This window comes from Nestor notabilis, unplaced genomic scaffold (genome assembly GCF_000696875.1).
Source record: "Nestor notabilis isolate BGI_N333 unplaced genomic scaffold, ASM69687v1 scaffold7780, whole genome shotgun sequence".
NCBI classification, from domain to species: domain Eukaryota; kingdom Metazoa; phylum Chordata; class Aves; order Psittaciformes; family Psittacidae; genus Nestor; species Nestor notabilis.
The window spans coordinates 526-18965 of record NW_009910584.1 but is presented as its reverse complement, the minus strand read 5'-3'; the positions used below and the strand labels follow the sequence as shown (position 1 = coordinate 18965).

The 18440-nt window shown below is 38.8% G+C and overlaps 1 protein-coding gene across 1 annotated transcript; it reads left to right on the top strand.

Moving 5' to 3' along the window:
- The first annotated feature begins 715 nt into the window (after window positions 1-715).
- Window positions 716-6912, top strand: LOC104402783 (glutamine and serine-rich protein 1-like). Its single transcript, XM_010010757.1, has 5 exons — window positions 716-858; window positions 2124-2221; window positions 4843-4995; window positions 5396-5491; window positions 6108-6912. Exons 1-5 carry the CDS (start codon window positions 771-773, stop codon window positions 6246-6248), a joined length of 576 nt encoding a protein of 191 aa, XP_010009059.1. The 5' UTR covers window positions 716-770; the 3' UTR covers window positions 6249-6912.
- Window positions 6913-18440: the final 11528 nt, after the last annotated feature.

Sequence of the window (18440 nt, the reverse complement as noted above, 5' to 3'; positions counted from 1 at the left end):
TAACAGCCTTGCTAGCTAAATTCCTGTAAAACACTGGTATTACATCTTGGAGACTAAGAAAAGCTCCAGAATGCTCAGTAGTACTGAGGACTGCTCCATGTGCATATTTAAAATTGCTGTCTATGAAAAAAAAACCCAACAACCAAAAGTTTCCTCAGAATAAGTACAATTATACCTTCGTTGCTTCACTGGTAAAGTTTGTTTTACGCGTTTTTTGTGAGCTGGACAATTAGGTGGGATTGACTTCGATGGTATGCAGGCTCCTAAGTGATATGAGTGCTTTTGAATGGTTTTGTGTTGGACTGCTTCAAATTTTGTGGGTTTAGGAGGTACTTGCATTGACATGAAACCTGCACTTAGTCCTCTTCGCCTGACTGAAGTTACTCATTATCCCTTTTCTCTAGGCATTCGTCTACAGTAATAGAAAAATGTTAAAATTCCCTAAGATATTAGAGTCTAAGTGCTGATAGTTATAAGTAATTGTATGTGTTTCTACAAAAAATTGCACCATTTGTACCAGATTTGGTTTTTATATGATGCCAGATGTGGTTTTGGCATGGAAGTTAGTTGAATATTATTTCTGATTGTATTGAGTTTTAATCTCTTGGGATACCAGTAGGGGTCACTTGTGTTTTAAGACAGAAACCTTCAGTTTTGAAAAATACAAATACTTGCAGGATATCAAAGGAAAATAGTCATTATATTCCAATGAATTTTCAGAGCTTGTACCTCCAGCTCCCCTCGTTACTCGGTTTTTGAACACAAGAGCTATGAAAGAGACTTTTAAGAGCTACATGGAGTTGCTTGTTAGCATTGCCTTGGACCCAGACACAATGCAAGCCCTGGAAAAGAGCAATGGTACAGTATGTTTAACATTTGTATGCTTTAATTATGTTTTAAGGTTATTAATCAGCAAAGCAAATGTATTTAAAAAATAATAAAACAAAAAACTCCACCAGACTTTTAGCTACATACCCACATCTGAAGAACACTTTACACAAATGACTTGTGTGTGCATATATATATATATATATATATATTTGCCCTATCTCTTTGAATAATCTAAGTAATTTGGAGAGACTGTTTTGCCTGCTTTGGTGCACAAGGCTTGAGCTGTGGATGTCAGACCTGAGCTCTTTGTTCCTGCTGTTACTGTATTTTAAAATCTTAGCAAACATTTATTTCAAATGACTGTTTCAAGTGTGTATTTACTTTCTTATAAACATCCTTATAACTATAAATAGTTCTGATTGTTGCTATTATTAAAAATTCTGCATTTCAAACTGTGAAACCTTAAAGTTCTGATCAAAACCAATTGTATTACACGTTTTCTTTGAGGAGAAAATGTTTGAACTTACTCACTGTGGGCTTACTTACTATAGTGGACTCCAGGATACAAGTCAAAACTCTTATATCTCAAAATTTAGTGAGATACTCACATATAAAGGTCTAAATAGAGCAATCAGTTCACATATTCTTTAGCTGCAGGCTGTTATTTTGTCCTGTTCTGTTTGCCTGTATTTAAAAAACTAGTTTCTGTTGTCTCCTTCCCAGGTTAGCTCTGGTTGCGCATCAGTGCACGCTTACTTCAAGGTTTCATACTCATGCGTATGTCAGTGGGCCCCCTAAAAGCAGAGAAATTGACTTTATAAATTAAGAACTCCATACTGAACTGTAAACTTTCATTCATGGCCACGTGTCTTTGTTCAAATGTGTATTATGCAATTTATAGTGGTTCTGTCAGTAAGTGCTTTCCTCAATTTCTTTTGTTACAAATGCCAGCGGGGTCATCACTCATAGTATGGAATAGCAAATGTCAAACCCACATACTTGTCTTCATAGAACTGCCAGTTGTATTACAGAGAAGAGGATTATTTAGGACATGGTTTGAAATTGTCTCGAGATTTGTTCTCTATATTGCTCTGTGTTATTTTTTTCCTTTCAACAAAGTCAGAGGAGGATTGCAGTCAGCAATTAAACTGCATGCTATCTAGAACACTTTAACAGGCTGATAAAATAATTCATGGTTTATGTTAATGGGTCGCAGCATGGATTGAATAGGAATCTCATTACTGTATTTTCTCAATCAACTGCTGACACTTTTTTTTGTGTGTGTCTTTCAGATGAGCTACTTTTGCCTCACATGAGAAAAATTGATGGTATGCTGAATGACAATAGGAAAAGGCTGCTTTCCAAATTACGCTTGGATCATACATTCAAGGTATTCTTTTTTGTATTCTAGGATTTTTGAAATAATGTTGTCAGTAAAGTCAGCCATTGAGTGCATACCATGCAGGCATGACTTAAAATCCAGAAGACAAATTCACAATAGAAGTGAATATGGATTTGAAAGAGATGCTATAAATTCAGTGCTTGTGTGTGGCATTTGGAGAACATTTAGTGATGGAGGAGTATATACTGCAGAGTAAAGTTCTAGTCTTAATCTCCATGCTTTCGTGTTCATTCCCAAGCATTTTTTCTCTTATGCCTCTCAAGTTTGCCAAAAGAAAAATGTGTTTCCTGTCCTTCTAAAGCTTTTGGTCAAGTGATTGCATTGCCTAAAAATCTTAATATTACATGAAACAGCTATGCTGTGGAGCAGATGTCTGAACTTCTTTGAAGTAGAGAACATTATCAGAGTCGTTTAAAACTGGGACAGAGGGACTCGAGAACATGCTCGAGCACACTCGTTTGTGTGCTCTTTCGTGTATCTTCAGCATGAAAGATTGGGAAGAGTATGGATAACAAGCCCATACTACAGCAACTTTGACATGATAGTAAAAAACGGGTCTGGATGTGGGCAGGGAAAGGAGCAGCCCTACTGTCTCAGTAGAGAGAAGGTAAAAATGAGGATAAATAAGCACCGTGGTTCCTCCCATCCATCTTCCAAGCAACAACGCAGATTTCCAGAGTGCAGTGAAGTGATTTAAGGTTATTTTCACTTATGTCAGAGAACTAGTTTTGATGTCTATAATCAGACTGATTATTTCTTCTTATAACAGTTTTGAGACCAACCACAGTAAAGCAGACCCATCTGTAAACACTGTCAGACCAAATTTGCTTTCACCTGTCTTTTGCCATTCCCTTTAGATCTGCAGTACAGACACACTTGAAAAATTAGTTGTCTCTCTGTATTACTCTGTGCTGATTTTTGAGGAGGGATATAATAGCGGACTTGATGGTTCTGCTTCAAAGATCTTTTTTGCCACAGCCTATTCCTGATAAGCCTTGTGGAATGCTGTGACCTTGTTTCAGAGGTGAGAACATCATCCACCTGTGAAACACCTTCAGTTCACACTCTCTTTTGACTCGTTTCTTGTTAGTTATGCTGTTTTCCCAGTTTCAGGGAAAAAGCTCATATGATCTTCTGTAATACTGACATATAATTACAGCTGCTTATTCACTTGGAGTTCATAACTATTATAATAGCTTTGCTGTGTGTTCACTTAGCAGCAGATTATGTATCATATCTCTCAAGTTAGCTGGAAGGCTGTATTTCACCATATGATCTGCAAGAAGTTGGTGGAGTTCTGGATGTGAGAAAGGGATCTGCTTATGATGTAAACTCCTAGATAAAGTTTTCTATGTTTGCCTTCTGGTGAGATGGTAGCAACTTGTGCCATCCTTGTGTCAGTATTTTGGATAAGAACTGGCCAAAACCCCTTGACACTGAAAGTCAACCTTGAGGAAGGTTGTTACAGTGGCTGGAAAAACTAAGTAATTTAAACCTGTGGAAGTTGATGTTCCAATTTGAGAGTATTGTGGTGAATGTTGTATATGCACAGGTTAGCTAGTCGAGGTTACTGCTACCACTGTGCAACTCTCTCTGCCAGCAGATCCTACAGCTTTTTACTGAGAGGGTTTTTTTATCAAGTGGAAAATGGCTGATGTATATAAATTGCTAAGAAATTATAGGCAGGGGAGGTTATCGAATTCTACTACTGCCTGTTAAAAGAGAACGTAAACATGTAGTCAACTTCATATTTTAACCCAATAGTCCAAATCAGTTCCTTAAGCTGCAGCACTGGTATATTTTTCTGTGTGCCTGATTTTTTCCCCCGTACTGGAGTATAACACAAAGATAGATATATTCATTGAACTTGAAATCTTTTTTCAGGACCAAATTACATAGCATAACAGAACTGTTTCAAAGCAGCTGCTACTATAATGCTGTATTTGTACAACAAAGTTGTATTCAAATTTACTTACACAAATAACATAGAAATGAAGCTGGTGGAAATTCAGTTCACTCTTGTGAGTTAATATGTCTTAAAAATTTGTGCCTTTTTGAACCAGCCATCTACTTCACTGTGCATAAGCTTTTTGACCTTACAGATATGATAAGATGCAGTTAAGTTGCATTTTGCAAAAGCTGGGACAAAACCTGTGAAGATATTTAGGCATGCAGTCCCTGATACAATTGGCAGGCTTCCTGTGCCTGACTAGGCATTAAGTACTTATCTCCAGGTAACTTGGCATTAGAGATTCTTGGGTAGAAATGGAACAGAAAGCGTTTTAAAAGATGAAAAATACCTAGTGCAGCCTTTTTGGTTTGCTCTTTCTAATGAAGGAATCACATGATAATTTGACATACAATAAAAGGATTTTCTTAGTCTTGAAAAATTACAGCAGTTAAGAACAGGTAGTCCTGCTTTTCAAAGTGTGTAGAGTTGCTTGAGCTGATAAAGACCTTCTATAGGGTTGTTGTGGAAGAATAAATTGATTCATCGTAGGCTACAGTCAAACTTTTCAAAGAAAAATAGCCAGTTTATCAGCGTTCTGGGTGGCTTGGCCATTCTTGAGGTTTTCAAAATCCTTTTTCTTTGTATGCTCTGTTTAAAGAACGCTTTGGAAAACTTTCCTGAACTGACAGTGATCACTCGGGATTCTAAGACAAAAACTGGAGGAACATCTGTGTCTAAGATCAAAATGAATGGTAAAGCTTACAACAAGAAAACACTGAGGGCTTCCAAATCAGCCACTAAGTTAGCACCGGTAAGTGTTCAGAGGGTTTATTGCTGCCACCATCTGACTTCTAATGATAACCACATTTACATATAAAGTACTGCTTCGTGACCTGGGTTTTTTCAGTAGATCTATCAAAATACAAAATCTCCAAGTGAGGTGCTTTTTCTATAATAAGGGAATGTTAAAAACATTTAAACAGTATATTAAATCACAGTTTTAACTCATCTGTGAAATGTAATTATATTCCAGGAATAATATGTTATTTCATAATTATTCTCCTATTTAATGTCTATGTTTAGACATAAATGCTCTTATCCTGTATATTTATACAAGGGAGGGAAGGATTCTTTACAGAAGGAAGATGTCCATCATATATGTGTCTTGGAAAATAACGTGGATTTACCTAAAATAACTGTTCTTTTTGCAGGAGTTTACTGTAGATCCAGAAAAAATACAGTTGTATTCTTTGTATCACTCACTCCATCATTACAAATATCACATATATCTAACATGTAAAGAAGAGGTAAGTCTTGTCCTCTTTGAGATACTTTCATGTTTATTGAGGGAATTTGAGGGAATTGGGTCCAACTAGAGGGGCCGTTGTCTTCTTATAAATGAGTACGGATTCTTGCCTCCTATTTTAATTAATTCTTTCTGGCAAAGGAAAGGGTATGTTGAGCACATCTCTTGCCCCTAATGGGCACTGCTGCCCAGAGCATTCGGAGATGAGGTTTACAAGGTTCGTGTGAAATCAGTTTCTCTTGGGGATAGGTATTGGGGATAGGTAAGCATTCTTCACTGTTATCCGAATGAAAGAAAACGAATTTTATCAGTGTGTGTAACTCCTCAGATTTAGAAGCCACTTTTTGTCTCAGAATGCCCGCTCCTTTATTTTTTCTGAAAATCCTTGGTGGAAATATTCCAGGTAGCAGAAATACGAGAATTGAGCTCTGGCTCAGTTGTTAAGAAATGCTTTTTGGGGGGCATTTCCCCACGTTTTTAAAGCTTTAAAGGTTTTCTTCCAGAGAAGGTTTGTATTTAACTGCAGAACATTATAAAAATGAAAATTCTGAAGTGCTGGCAGCCTAACATGTCTGTGTGTGCATCTCTCTCTTCCCTTCCTTCTCATTTTTAAACAGATTTCTTCTGTGCAGAAGAAGAGTGCAGACCTAGGACAGGAAGAGATTGTGCAGCTCTGCATGAAAAATATAAAATGGGTGGAGGATCTTTTTGAAAAGTTTGGTGAACTTCTGAACCGTGTCCAGCAGAAATGCTCCTAACAAAAATGTATCCCAAATCTCACATTTTTCTACGGCACTAACCCGTTGGAACAGAAAGCTCAGAGAGAGGCTCTGATTTCTTTTGCAATGCCAGACTGCGTTCTTGCTCGTAGCCGTTTTTATTTCTCTTTATGGAACATTGTGCCTTGGCTCTTGCTAAGGAAAAGTGATGCTGCCAAGGAAGTCAGTCCTTTGGAGATGGAACTAAACATAAACCTAACCACATTTTTAACCTGAAGAATTATTTTCTATTTTGTAAACTATTGGATAACTTAGTTTTATTTTCAGAAATGGTTTTGACAAGTGATAAAGCATGCACTACATATATTTTTTTTTTAATTGCTAAAAAGATAACAACTCTTAGAATACTACAGATTTTGCCATCCCTGACTAAGCGACAGAAAAATCAGCGTTGGGATGAACTAATTTTTACATGTCTGGCCACCAAATTTAGAGTTTTGTACATTTTGTGAACAGAGCCGGAATGACATCAGCTTCTGCAATTACGTACATCACCATCATGAAACCCAGAAATGTCATTATGCTTTATGGACTCCTTTTACTATTGTCATGTTCAGGAGACTGAACATGGAGTTGGTGCAATCCTATGACTGCTTTTTGTGTCAAATTATATTGTAATGAAAGACAATGACCTTAACTATTTTCCCTGTTTTGAAGAAAAAGAATATTTTCCTTTATACTGTGTTGGGTTTTTTTTTTCTTTTGGAAAAAAAAAAATCTCAATTGTACATTTTATCTCACTAATAGTTGTATTTTTCACAGAGGAAATATTGTGGTTAAAATTGTTACATGTATCTTTGTAATACACTTTCCATTGTTTTCAGTAAATCCTATTCATTTATATGTTGATTTCATATTGTAAACTATATATCTCAAGGTAACCCTTTTGTTTATACAGGTTTGCTTCAGTGTTAACCAGAATAATGCATACTAGACTAGTTTTGCTTTAAGTGTAGTTGTGTTAGACACTGCAGTTATTTCTGATACGTGAAAATAAATTTCTTACTGAACTAGCACTTGATAAACTGAGAGTTTAAATGAAGAGCTACTACACTTTATCTTTGTCAACAAAGATTGATGATTGACTAGACTATATGCAGTGTTAAACACAGCTTACATTCTTGTTTGTAGAACTGGCAGTTGCAGAGCTGTTCTCTTTTTGGTGCCTTTCAAGTCTTCAGACATCTTTGTAGCTTTTTCTCCCCCCTCCAGTTTGTTAACAGTTAGTAGTGCCACTAGTCACACTCAGACAATGAATGTAATGGGCTCTGGTCAGGAGAACATTTTCTTTAAATTTGCCAACGGAATGCCTTACTGAGTCCTTCAGAATGGATATGTACTCTGCTGGCGTCCTAAAAAAAGTCATGTTGGTCTTCTTTTCAGATAATGTAGAAAGAAAAAAACCATTCCTTTATCCTTTTGCTGCCACTTAGTGCCTTAATTTCAGCCAAGAAAGCAGGGTTCACTATTCATTGGCCAAATGAAATAATGTTCATTGCCACGTGACCTTTTTTCCCCATTATCTGTTTTGATCCTATTTAGTTGTTAAATATTCATTAGACCTTAGAACTATAGAGAGTTTAATGAATAGATGTGAAAATGAAATTATTTCATCTTGAGTAATCAAATAGAGGTTTGAATATTAAAGTATGTACAGCATTTTAGCTGATTAGTTTTAGAACGTTGTAGGATGTTTACCGTATTTCCAAAGCTTTTCATCTTTTAAAAGCAATAATTCTCCTTTACAATTTGTATGCAGACTACAGTGAACAGAAATGGGTATGTGCCCTTGCCCTTTTTAAAGCCTCTTTGTAGTGCTTTTGCTTTAAAAAGGGAAGTCACTATCACATTACTAGATGCATTGTGCTACTGCTACGTCGCCTGTGATCAAGGAGAGCGAGATGGGTTTGGGTTTAGGAAGAATGTGCAAGTTGTTGGAGCAATCATGAAGCTAATTCATTTTTGTGGTGAAAAGAAGGGTAGCCACAGGGTTGAAGAGTTGCTGTTTTGGTTGTACCGTGTTGGCTCTGGTAGGAGCTAGAGTTTATATGGTGAAACCAGACAGCAAAGTTACCAACATTGATAGGAATCAGCTAAAATTGATTTAATGTACATATGCACGCTGCAGATACAGTAGAAACGTGCCTGGTATACTCTTTAATTGATAGTGAAGGTTCCCAAATTTACTGAGTGTCTTCCATTACTGGTGGGGGTGGTTGGCAGTGTGTGTAGATTCATGAGAGAGACTTACTTACCCAGGTCACATTATGGTGATATATATGGACAGCACAGTTTGGGAATTCCTGACATGCTGTTGTAAAAGTGATTAGGATGCAGACTGAGGGAACAGTCAGGATGGATCCTTGATGGAAAGGAACTCGTCAGACTTTGTGTCTTACATATCCCTGCCTAATGTGACTACAAAGCAACTAAGTGAGAGAGGTCTCTGTGCTTTCTAAATGATTTATTTTCTGCTACTGGATATTTAACGCTAGAATTTGAATCTAGAAGCAGCTTTAGGAAGCTACTTGTTCAATCCAAGTCCTTAGAAGCTGAAGAAAGAAATGAGAGGCCTTTGGAATAGCTTGTCCCTATTCAAGAAGAAAGAAATTTTAGCAACAACAATTTAAGAAAACCCAAACAAAAGAAAAAGCCTGCCAGGATGCTCTGCACTGCCACAGGAGGTGACCTGGCTTATTTTTGGCTGTTTTGTTCCTGAGGCCAGTTAAACAAGCACTGTGCCTGTAGAAGACAGGAAAAACCTGTCTTTAATAAAACTAACTACCGTAGGCTATTAAAGATTAATACAGTGGAGCTTCCATCTTTGTCGTGGGCTGCAAAAATGGTGGCTGGGTTATTAATTTACCAAATTAGAATAAGAAAAACCACGGAACTCTCAAGTGTGTTGAAGGATCGTGAATCAAAAGAAAGCTTTGTTAGTGGGATTGAAGAGGTTTTTTTATACTGAAGCAAACTTAGAAAACAGTCAATGTCTGAATTACTTTTTTACACAAACACTTTGTTTTGTTGCATTTTAGGTTATTAATTCTTCACTCACAGCTCAATCCTTTGGTTTTTTTACGGAACAGTGAGGTCTTCACCCCTTAACATCTGACAGTGGAAATTGAGTACTCATTTGACTGCAAGAGAAATGCATTAGGAAGGAACAAAACCCTCCTTAGACTGAATTAGTAAAACAGAAATTAAACTAATTGCAGGATGAATTACTTGGGTTTTAATGCCGCTTTTTCTTCTTTTAGCATGGCATCCCTGTTTACGTTGGGTTTGTTTTTATTGAAATACATTATTTCTCTTAAAGGCAGGCTTACTTTGAGATGCTACTTCCAAAGTTTTCCTAGCAAAAAATCGGAGACAAAATTGGATTGAGAAACTGTTTCTGAAAATGGCTGGGGACTTTCGGGTCTTCGACGTTCTATGGCATGTATTGTATTCGTATTTTGTCAAAATGAAATACTACTTTTTAAAAAGCCAGATCTTGCAGGCTGTCTTCCAAGTAAATGATTTCCATAGGGAAATATATTTTAAATATTATTTAAATATTTAGTACTATTTAAAGCAATTTTAAAACAGAAAAGCTAATACTATGGTCACAAAATGTCAGTGTGTCATCAACCATTTCTTCGTTCGTTGCCAACACTTCACATCTGGTCTCTCTCGCATACCTGTGCGTTACACAGCGCGCCTTCTGCCATACCGTGTTGTTTAAGCTAATACTGACAGGTCATTGGTAACAGATGCATGTTTTTCTGCATATCTCCTCTACATACGGCAAAAATGAAGCTAGGGCTAATTAAGAGACACTTTATGCATTCTTAGTCCAGATTTTCAGGTGGTCCGTAATACAATGTATGGAAATGTGAAAAAGGACAGTTTTGTACCATTCATGATGTTATTAACTAAACCCATTAAAGTGAAAACACTTTTTAAACAAAAACCTTATAATGCTTAGTCATTTATTATTAAACTACTAAGTTGTGAAAAGTTAGATTGTTGGAAAATACTTGGCAATTTAGACTACATGTTTTGATCTCCAGATGAAGAAACACAGTTCTAGGATTTGGGGTTTTTTCTTTGTTATGCTGCATGACTTGAGCATGTCTGGTTCATCTGGTTTGTTTCATTTCTGAATGTTCTCAGTTAATTTTCACAATGTATCTGCCAGGTCTTACACTGATGTGACAAGTGAGGAGCCAGACGGTTGGCGTAAGAGAGAGTCTACTGCTGTGATTCAGGTCTTTCTCAGCTACACCGTTTTCTCCTGTTCTTACTCTTGCTAAACTAGAATACCATCTCTATGTACCCGTGGGAAGAAGTAGTGCTCTAAAGGGTTTTAGTCACCCCCACTTTACAGTGAATTACTCTGGATGTTTTTTCCCCCTGCAGAGGGCTGGAGTCCCATGATGTGGCTGTTGGCCATAAGATACGTAATAGGCTTTCTCTGAGCCACTTGCTGGCAGAAAAAGATGAATCCAAAGGGCTGGAATATGGGGTGGGCTAGGGGGTGGGGGGTTTATGCTCCTGTGTGCAAGAGCTGCTTCCCGAACCAATGTAAGCATAAGTTAAGAGATTTGCCCATGGAGCTGATTGTTGTTTTCTCCAAAAAGCATTGGGAAGCAGGTAGGCACAGAGAATGCCCCATTGCAGTGTGGAGGATGAACCTTTAGATGCTGCCTTCTGGATACACATTATCATTGATGAACTGTTTTGTTTTTTAAAGAAAAAAAACAGGCAAGAAGCTGAATGTATGCAGCTTTTTAAAAGAAAACTATCTTGCTATCAGCAATTTGCCGGCGATCAAAAGAACTTGTTCTGCATTAGGTATTTGCCCCTCCTATAGAAAACAAATCTTTGTTTCATTTCTAGAAACAAAAGAACAGAAAACTGTCTTAAAAGGATTTTAATTTGATCTCATCTAAGAGCATGGCAATAAATGCAGATAACAAGCTATTTATAATGGAGAAAAATAAAAGGTGAGTCAGGGCAAACAGCAAACAAACTTCTGCAGGGCTGTACTCTTTTGTCCTAGGTATGTCTTAGGCTTCTGATTTTAAATGTTCCACTGGGATATTTCTTGTGTGTGTGTGTGTGTGTGTGTGTGTTTAGTTTTGGTTGGGTTTTGATGGCTTTTTTTAGCTACCTGACATGCAAGGGGTAGAGGGAAGTAGCAGTAACAGCAGTGCCCACGAGCAAGGCTGAAGGAGCAAGTAAGACCCTTCATTTTAGAGAAAAAAGACTCCGGGTGGGAGGGCTCATACGTCTGTAACAGTTCATGCTGGAGGAATCTGAGGGAGAAGAGGGGTGGGATGTTGGGAGAAACATGGGTTGATGTGGGAGGACATTGGAAAGGATGAAGAATTCAGAGGTGGGCTAGGGGAGTTTTCAGAGTCAAGGTAATTGAGGGGCAGAGGGTGTGGTAGGGAGGAGTAGTCTTCATTAGGAGTAGCTTCGGTTGGGTCTGCTGCAGCCTGTACACTGGCTGAAAAGCAAAGGACGAGCCAGCAATGTGGCCTGGTGGACATTCCTAGGAGAGGATCCCACGAGGGCATAGGTAGCGGTTTGCTTTGTAAGTGGCTTTGTAAGATTAATTCAGTCTAGTCCTAGTTCTGCCTTTTGCTATTAAAAAGGGGGTTTCTTTTGAGTAGCATGGACTCCAGAGTATATCACTGCATAGCAGCAGTGGTTTTTCATTGCGGCCTCCTATAACCCATCGTTAAGAGTGTGTGTTAATGGACCATGGTTCCTACTTGGGTTGTCCTGTGTTGTCAGTGTGCAAACAAGTACAAGGAGAGCAAAAGCCCTTTTAGGAAGTATTTGTATTGCAATCATCTGAGGCAAGACTTTTTATTTTATTTTTGCAAGTGCAGGTGTATCAGAAGTTCATCACTTAATGTTCCTTCAGATGTCCATGTGAAGGGTTAAAAAACCCTTATGTTTAGGCAGTGTCCCGTATACAGTTAATGTATTAACTTTAAAATAGTGTAACTGGGTTGCAGTGTCATCTTCTAGACACACCAGGGTATTTACACATAGGAGAATTTGAATTGTGTATCTGATCCTGTGCCTATGATAAAGGTTATAGATGGTAGCAGCCACTCTTGGCTCCAGTTACTATGCCTAGCCTTAAAAATTCAATTAAAATGCGGTGGTTAATTTTTAGTAGGTGGTTTTGGTTCATATTAGAATTAAACTAAGTCTCTTTATTCTACATGTGTGTGTTACTTGAAATCTTAAACTATCTCATTGGGAGTATGTGCTGTAGCTTTCTAAGACTTTCAGGACTTAGCAAGACCTTTTAAGTAAAATTATATTGTTTGGCATCATCGTCTCTAACTGGTGGCTGCTGGTGTGCTTCGTCTGTGCATTAGTTATGGGTCACGTTTTTGCTGCAGCAGCAGGAGGTAAACGGTACGATAAGGGAATAAAAGCCGAAGGAGCAAAGTTTTATCACGAGGTTAGGTCAAATTGGTAACTCGTTCAAAGCTCCAGGAGAATAAGGATTTAGATCTGTTCTCTAAGTAAAGCAGCTTTGGTGGCTTCTGAAGCCTCACAGGTTTTTGCTGTTGGTCAGAAATTTCCATCTTTACAGCTTTTGGAACAGAAGAGGGTAAGCAAATGCTTTTTATTTGCTTCAGTGCAAGGTCCAGCTACTTTGTTTAAACAGCCAGAGAGGTAGTTTGTCCACAGTCAATGCTTTGCACTAAAGGAGTTGAAAAGAAAGCTTCGTGTTCTGTGAGAACCCAAGTGCCGCAGTGCTGGAACCAGCTGGTTTAAATAAAGGCTAGAAGAAGTGCTTGGCCGGGATTGTTGCTTTCTTTTTGATGTGAACTCTGCAAGTTCTCTTTGAGTTTTAGTGGGGTAGGAAAGCTCTTTGCAGGTTGCTTCAGGGACATTTTGCCATCCTAAACTGTGGGCCTGGCAAAACATGCCAGAATTGAGTTTGGTGGCCCTGGTACATTGTACAGTAATATAAAAGGTGAATTATAGATTCCTGCTTGTAGTGTACATAAATGTAACCAGGATCCTCTGCTCTAGAACCACTCGAGCCTTGCACTCAGTGTACATACAAATGGTAAGTAGCTGTTTTCTGAAGAAGTCAAAATGAATGGTGAAAATCAGGAATTTGATTATGCTCAGCAAATCCATTTAGAGTTCTCGCCTTTCCTGCCTCCCTTATTCATCAACTCCTTTTGTCAACATTAAGCTGGTGCTATTTGTGGCTGCTCACTTTGGGAGTAGGGATGTGGAAGTTGTCACTGGCAGATCAGCGTAAGTTACTACCTCACCATGCTGCAGGGGGACCTCCACAAGTGCACAAACTGCTGAGAGCTGGTCCCCTAGATCTTTATGAACTGACCGAACCCTACTTTCAGGAGTCACATAAGTTAGTGTGTCTGGTTTTGGGTTGCAGTATCCAGGAGCTCACATTCCGTCAGCCGCTGCAGCTCACCTGAGAGATGCTAACTCCCAGCTTGGGCAGATGGTAACTTCTAACGTTCTAATTACTTGTGCCTGTACATGCTCATTCTGGTTGAACAGTTTTCCGCTGTGTAGATGACAGTGAATCTTTACTGCTCTGTGAGCAGTCTTTATCCAAACGGTGTTGCTAGGACCATGCCATCCTGCACACGTTTAGGCACACTGTAATCTATCTCCAGATAATACAGAATCATTCCTGAAAGGCCCAGAAAAATTTCACAAGAGGAAAAATACAAAAATCCACTTAAGACGAAATTATTTAGTGTTTATCAAGACTGAGAAGCAGGGCTTGCCCCAGTGGTTTTGGTGACATTGCTGGTCTTTGCCCTCTGTTCGCTTCCGTACAGTAAGTCTCAAGTAATTCCGGTTCCCAACTCCTCCAGCTGCTGTGCCTGCCTTGTTACTCAGGATGCAGTGTGCTCCACTGGAGGTCAGTGTGTGCCAGAGCAGGCCCAGCGTGTTGCCTCCCTGCCCTTCCTCTGCCATTGCCCAGCTTGACTTGGTCCTGCAGTTACACTGGTATTCCAGCCAGGAATGGGAGGATTCCACTCCTGAACAATGCACCCTTTGTCGATTCAAGCATTCGTCCAGAAGCTTCTGTCCTGGGAACTTGTGTCTTGTTCCAGTCTGTCCGAAAACGCAAGGGTGGAATCCTCACAGGTTTCACACTGGTATGAAACGCTGGAGTTCGCACTTTGGGTGTGAACCGCACTCTTGCCCAAACAGAAGAGCCCCTGTGAGCAGCCTCTTCGTGGTGGGGCAGACATGGTTGGTATGGGCTGGATGGTGCAGGGTGTCATCACCGTATCCCACAGAGCCTGCTACTACACGATCCTTTCTAATTTGAATGTAGACGGGAAGTTGGGACTGAGCAGAGTGAATTTGTGAATAACCTGCTCCACATCATAAGGAAGGCTGTCAGTCCTCTCCAGTCCGTGGACCACAGCACCACGCAAACCTCTGGTGCTCTTCAGTACAAATAGCAGAATGTGTTACTTGGTAATAGGGCAGATTAGTAAGGCGGGAGTTCTTTCAGCTTCCTTCATACCTGTATAGCATATCTGGTGTCCTTTTGCAGTCCAATGTTGTATGAATAGCTGTTCAGTCTCTTAAATGTGCAATTAACAAAGGTGGAGGAGATTTTTCTGATTTTGATAGGACTGTTTCGGTATTAAAACCCGATGTACTGGACTTTGTATCTTCATGCAATGAAATAGAGGAGATGTGATAAGGTTATGATAAGCGTGACTTTAAAAACCAGTAATTTCTGTAACTGAAGCTGTTGATTTTTCCCTTACATGAGTATCTTTATGTGACAGTGAACCATATCACAAAATTAAATGTGTCTCATCATCTGTGAATAGAATGGAGCAACATTTTAAGGGTTGCTGTTTAAAATGTTCTCCTTCATCAGCTTCAGCACTGCAGTGAATACAGGCATTGTTGATGTTTAAGTGGGGGGAAAAAACAAAAGAGTAACTGTTCCAAATAACTGGAATATTTTTCTGAATTTTTATGGTAATTATTAATTGCTATGCCTTTTCAGAAACACCCGTAAAGATTGGATTGAACAGATCCTTCTGAGTACGGCAATACAATTTTATGTATATATAAAATACGGCAATACAATTTTATGTATATATAAAATTAGGCTGTGTTGAAACACACTTAATCTTTAAAGCTATAACTGTTAAGGGAAGACATTCGAAATCTAAAGAAAAAGGTTTGGTGGAAGAGAGAGCCTTCTGTGGTCTGATGTGTTTATGAGATGTAAGATTAGCATTTCCCATGCAGAGTTCTGTGTTAATCCTTCAGAAAAGCAGGACCTCAATTATTTTGGAAATAAGAAATGAGGTAGCAGTATTCTGCGAGAATCCCTCTTTATTTCATAGTCATTTTTAATGGGTGGTGGTGGGTTTTTTTGGAACTTAGAATATGAATAATAATTGGAACATGGAACACTTCTTGGGTTTAGAACATTTTATTTTCCAGGTTTGGGGTCCTTCCAGTTTTTCTAAAAATTTCAAAATGTAAGCAGCCTTTTAACTGTGTTTCTTTCAAGAACACACAACATTTCCCAATCTCTTAACCAAGCACTGATCTGCCATAAATAAACCAGCAGCATCCCATGTTTTCTGTTAAGATTCCTCCATCTTTGTTAGGCAATGCAAGCCTCCAACTTTTGTCTTTTGGATTCTGATACAGAAAGACTGAATCACACAGTCTTTTTATTTTTACTTTGGTAAGGTCTATCAACTGTCTCCTTCATTTGTGCCCAGAATACCTGGGAATTACAGGTGCTCTTGCATCCAAACACTGGCTGGCTGCCCAGCTTCCAGGTTCATTATGGAAAAAGCCAGACAGCGCTTTACATAAACATATGCATCTGTTTCTCACTTTGTGATGGTACAGGTTTCCATTCTGCCTTCTCTCCCCCCATAATCAGAGAAGACCTGGATGTGGGTCTTTATCATCGTCTTTATCCTCGAGCAAACACTTAATTGATGTAAGTTAATCAGATCCTGAGCAGCAGACATGCCTGAAATCGTGGCTGCTGCATTTAAATGCTCTATTTCTGCTGTATGCTTCTAATTAAACCCTGCAGCTCTTATGTGAGACTCAGAAGCTCTTGAAAACTTAAGTCTGTAAATTCTTCTAAACAAAGAGCACTTTCTCAATCCTGTTGTAGTTGGTGGGAGTATTTCTAGATGACCTGGAAATAAATCAAAATAGACTTTTCTTTTGCTGTTCCTCACTATGAAAGTTCTTTACAACAGGTTCAAAGAATCTGACACAACTGTACAAATCTGACATGTGGTTGCATAATTTGTTAAAAATACATTTTAGTCACCTTAACTAGATCACAAAATTGTTGTTCTGTGCAACTTCCCATGACATTATTAGACAGAGAGCCAATAGTAAAGCTTTGTATATCACCAGACTTCCTTGTCAGGTGCTATTTACAGTCTCCCTTGCAGACCTGCACCCTGCACACCAGATTTTGGTACATTTGCCTACAGCAGCATCTCTCTATATAGTCCTGTATTGTTGAGTGGAGCTGCTTTTAGAGCAAGCTTACTGTTCCATGTGCAAGTAAGAATGCCATTAAGTTGGTTCTAAATGATTTGACAAATGACTTATGTTAATTATGTCTGTGTAACTGGCATTCTCCTGTGCACACAGACAGAGTTCAGCTTTATGGAGTTTAATTTGGGGAAAACACTGTGGAAGGGGAAGCCAAGTACAGCATGTTGCACTTTTATCCTGAGATCTTTCCACCACAGCCTATGGAATGACATCAGTTATGAATGACCATACTGGCCGCATGAGATTGCGTTCTTTGAAGTAACTATAAAAAAGTATAAATGAATTATGTATATATTAACAATTACACAGAGTACATCTGTGCTTTAGGAAAGCATTTTATAAGAAATACTAAAAGATGTATAGCATTTTTCAACATACTTTGGTACCGGCTACTGTTCAACCAGAGCTACCTGTTGGCTGACCCGAGCCTGGTGTGTTACCAGCTGTCATCACTGTGGGGACACATGAAAGCAAAGGCAGAAGCCCAAGGCAGACTGCTGCTCACCTAGTAATAAAATACAAGAATAAAAATCCTATAACCTTCTAGATGAGCCGCTCACAGTGCGGCTGTGGTTCTCTCTGTTCCCTGTAAGCAGTGTTCTAACAAATCATTCTCAGAGATAAGGTGTAATGTTCTCACTAACACTGTGGTACAACTCCTGCTTGAAAATGTTTGTAGTTCTAAATTCCCTCATGGCTATGGTGAAACATTGCGGAATGATTGACTGCATCACTTTATTTCAACAACTAGACAAAAATAACTCATTTTTGAAAATAAACTCAGACATTTACTGATTTGCAGTTAATAGATTCTGGCAATGCATCAAAAAAGTCTAGCATCTAACTACTAGAAAAGTAGGAAATAATAAAGTAATTTATTATAGACATCCCCATTGACCCATGCAATAAATCATTTTTATCAGGCTGTCAATGGCAACTGTCAAAACAGACACCTGTGAGTCAGAACGGTTCTTTTTTTAACGTCTTCTTTTCCCCTGTGAAAGAAAGCTCTGTCACTTCCTATTGTTGGAAAACAGTATGAAATTTCACTTTCAAAGTCTATCATATTGCTGCCATTTGAATAGATTTGTTTTTTTCTGGGCTTGAGCCCAGAGCTTTGAGACTTCTTTTACAAACTTAACAAGAACTTCCACTCATGGAACTCCATAATTAAATGCTTGCTCTGTCAGTGAAACATGAAGAAATGCTTGTTTGCCCTAAGTTTGTGGTGTCTAGCCCCCTGTACCCATTTTTCACAGCCTAACATGAGGAAGTCCATTGCTTAGTCACTTGTACAGGACGAACCAACCTACAGTGACCTACCTGTGAGAAGGTTGACCTGAGCTCCAGTGCATAGCAGACGTCCTGCACTTCATCTGTGTGCATGAACCCATGGTAGAACAGGCTGAAGTTTCACAGAGGATTTTGTTTTGCGAAGCTACCATCGCCAGTTCAAGTCTGACAGCTCAAAATGAGCTTTTTGGATCACTTGTAATATCGATATTATTGGGTCTTTCCCATGCATTATATACGTCTGAGTTTGCGTATCACAGGTATCAGTTTCACTCTGTGTCTGCTCATATTCAA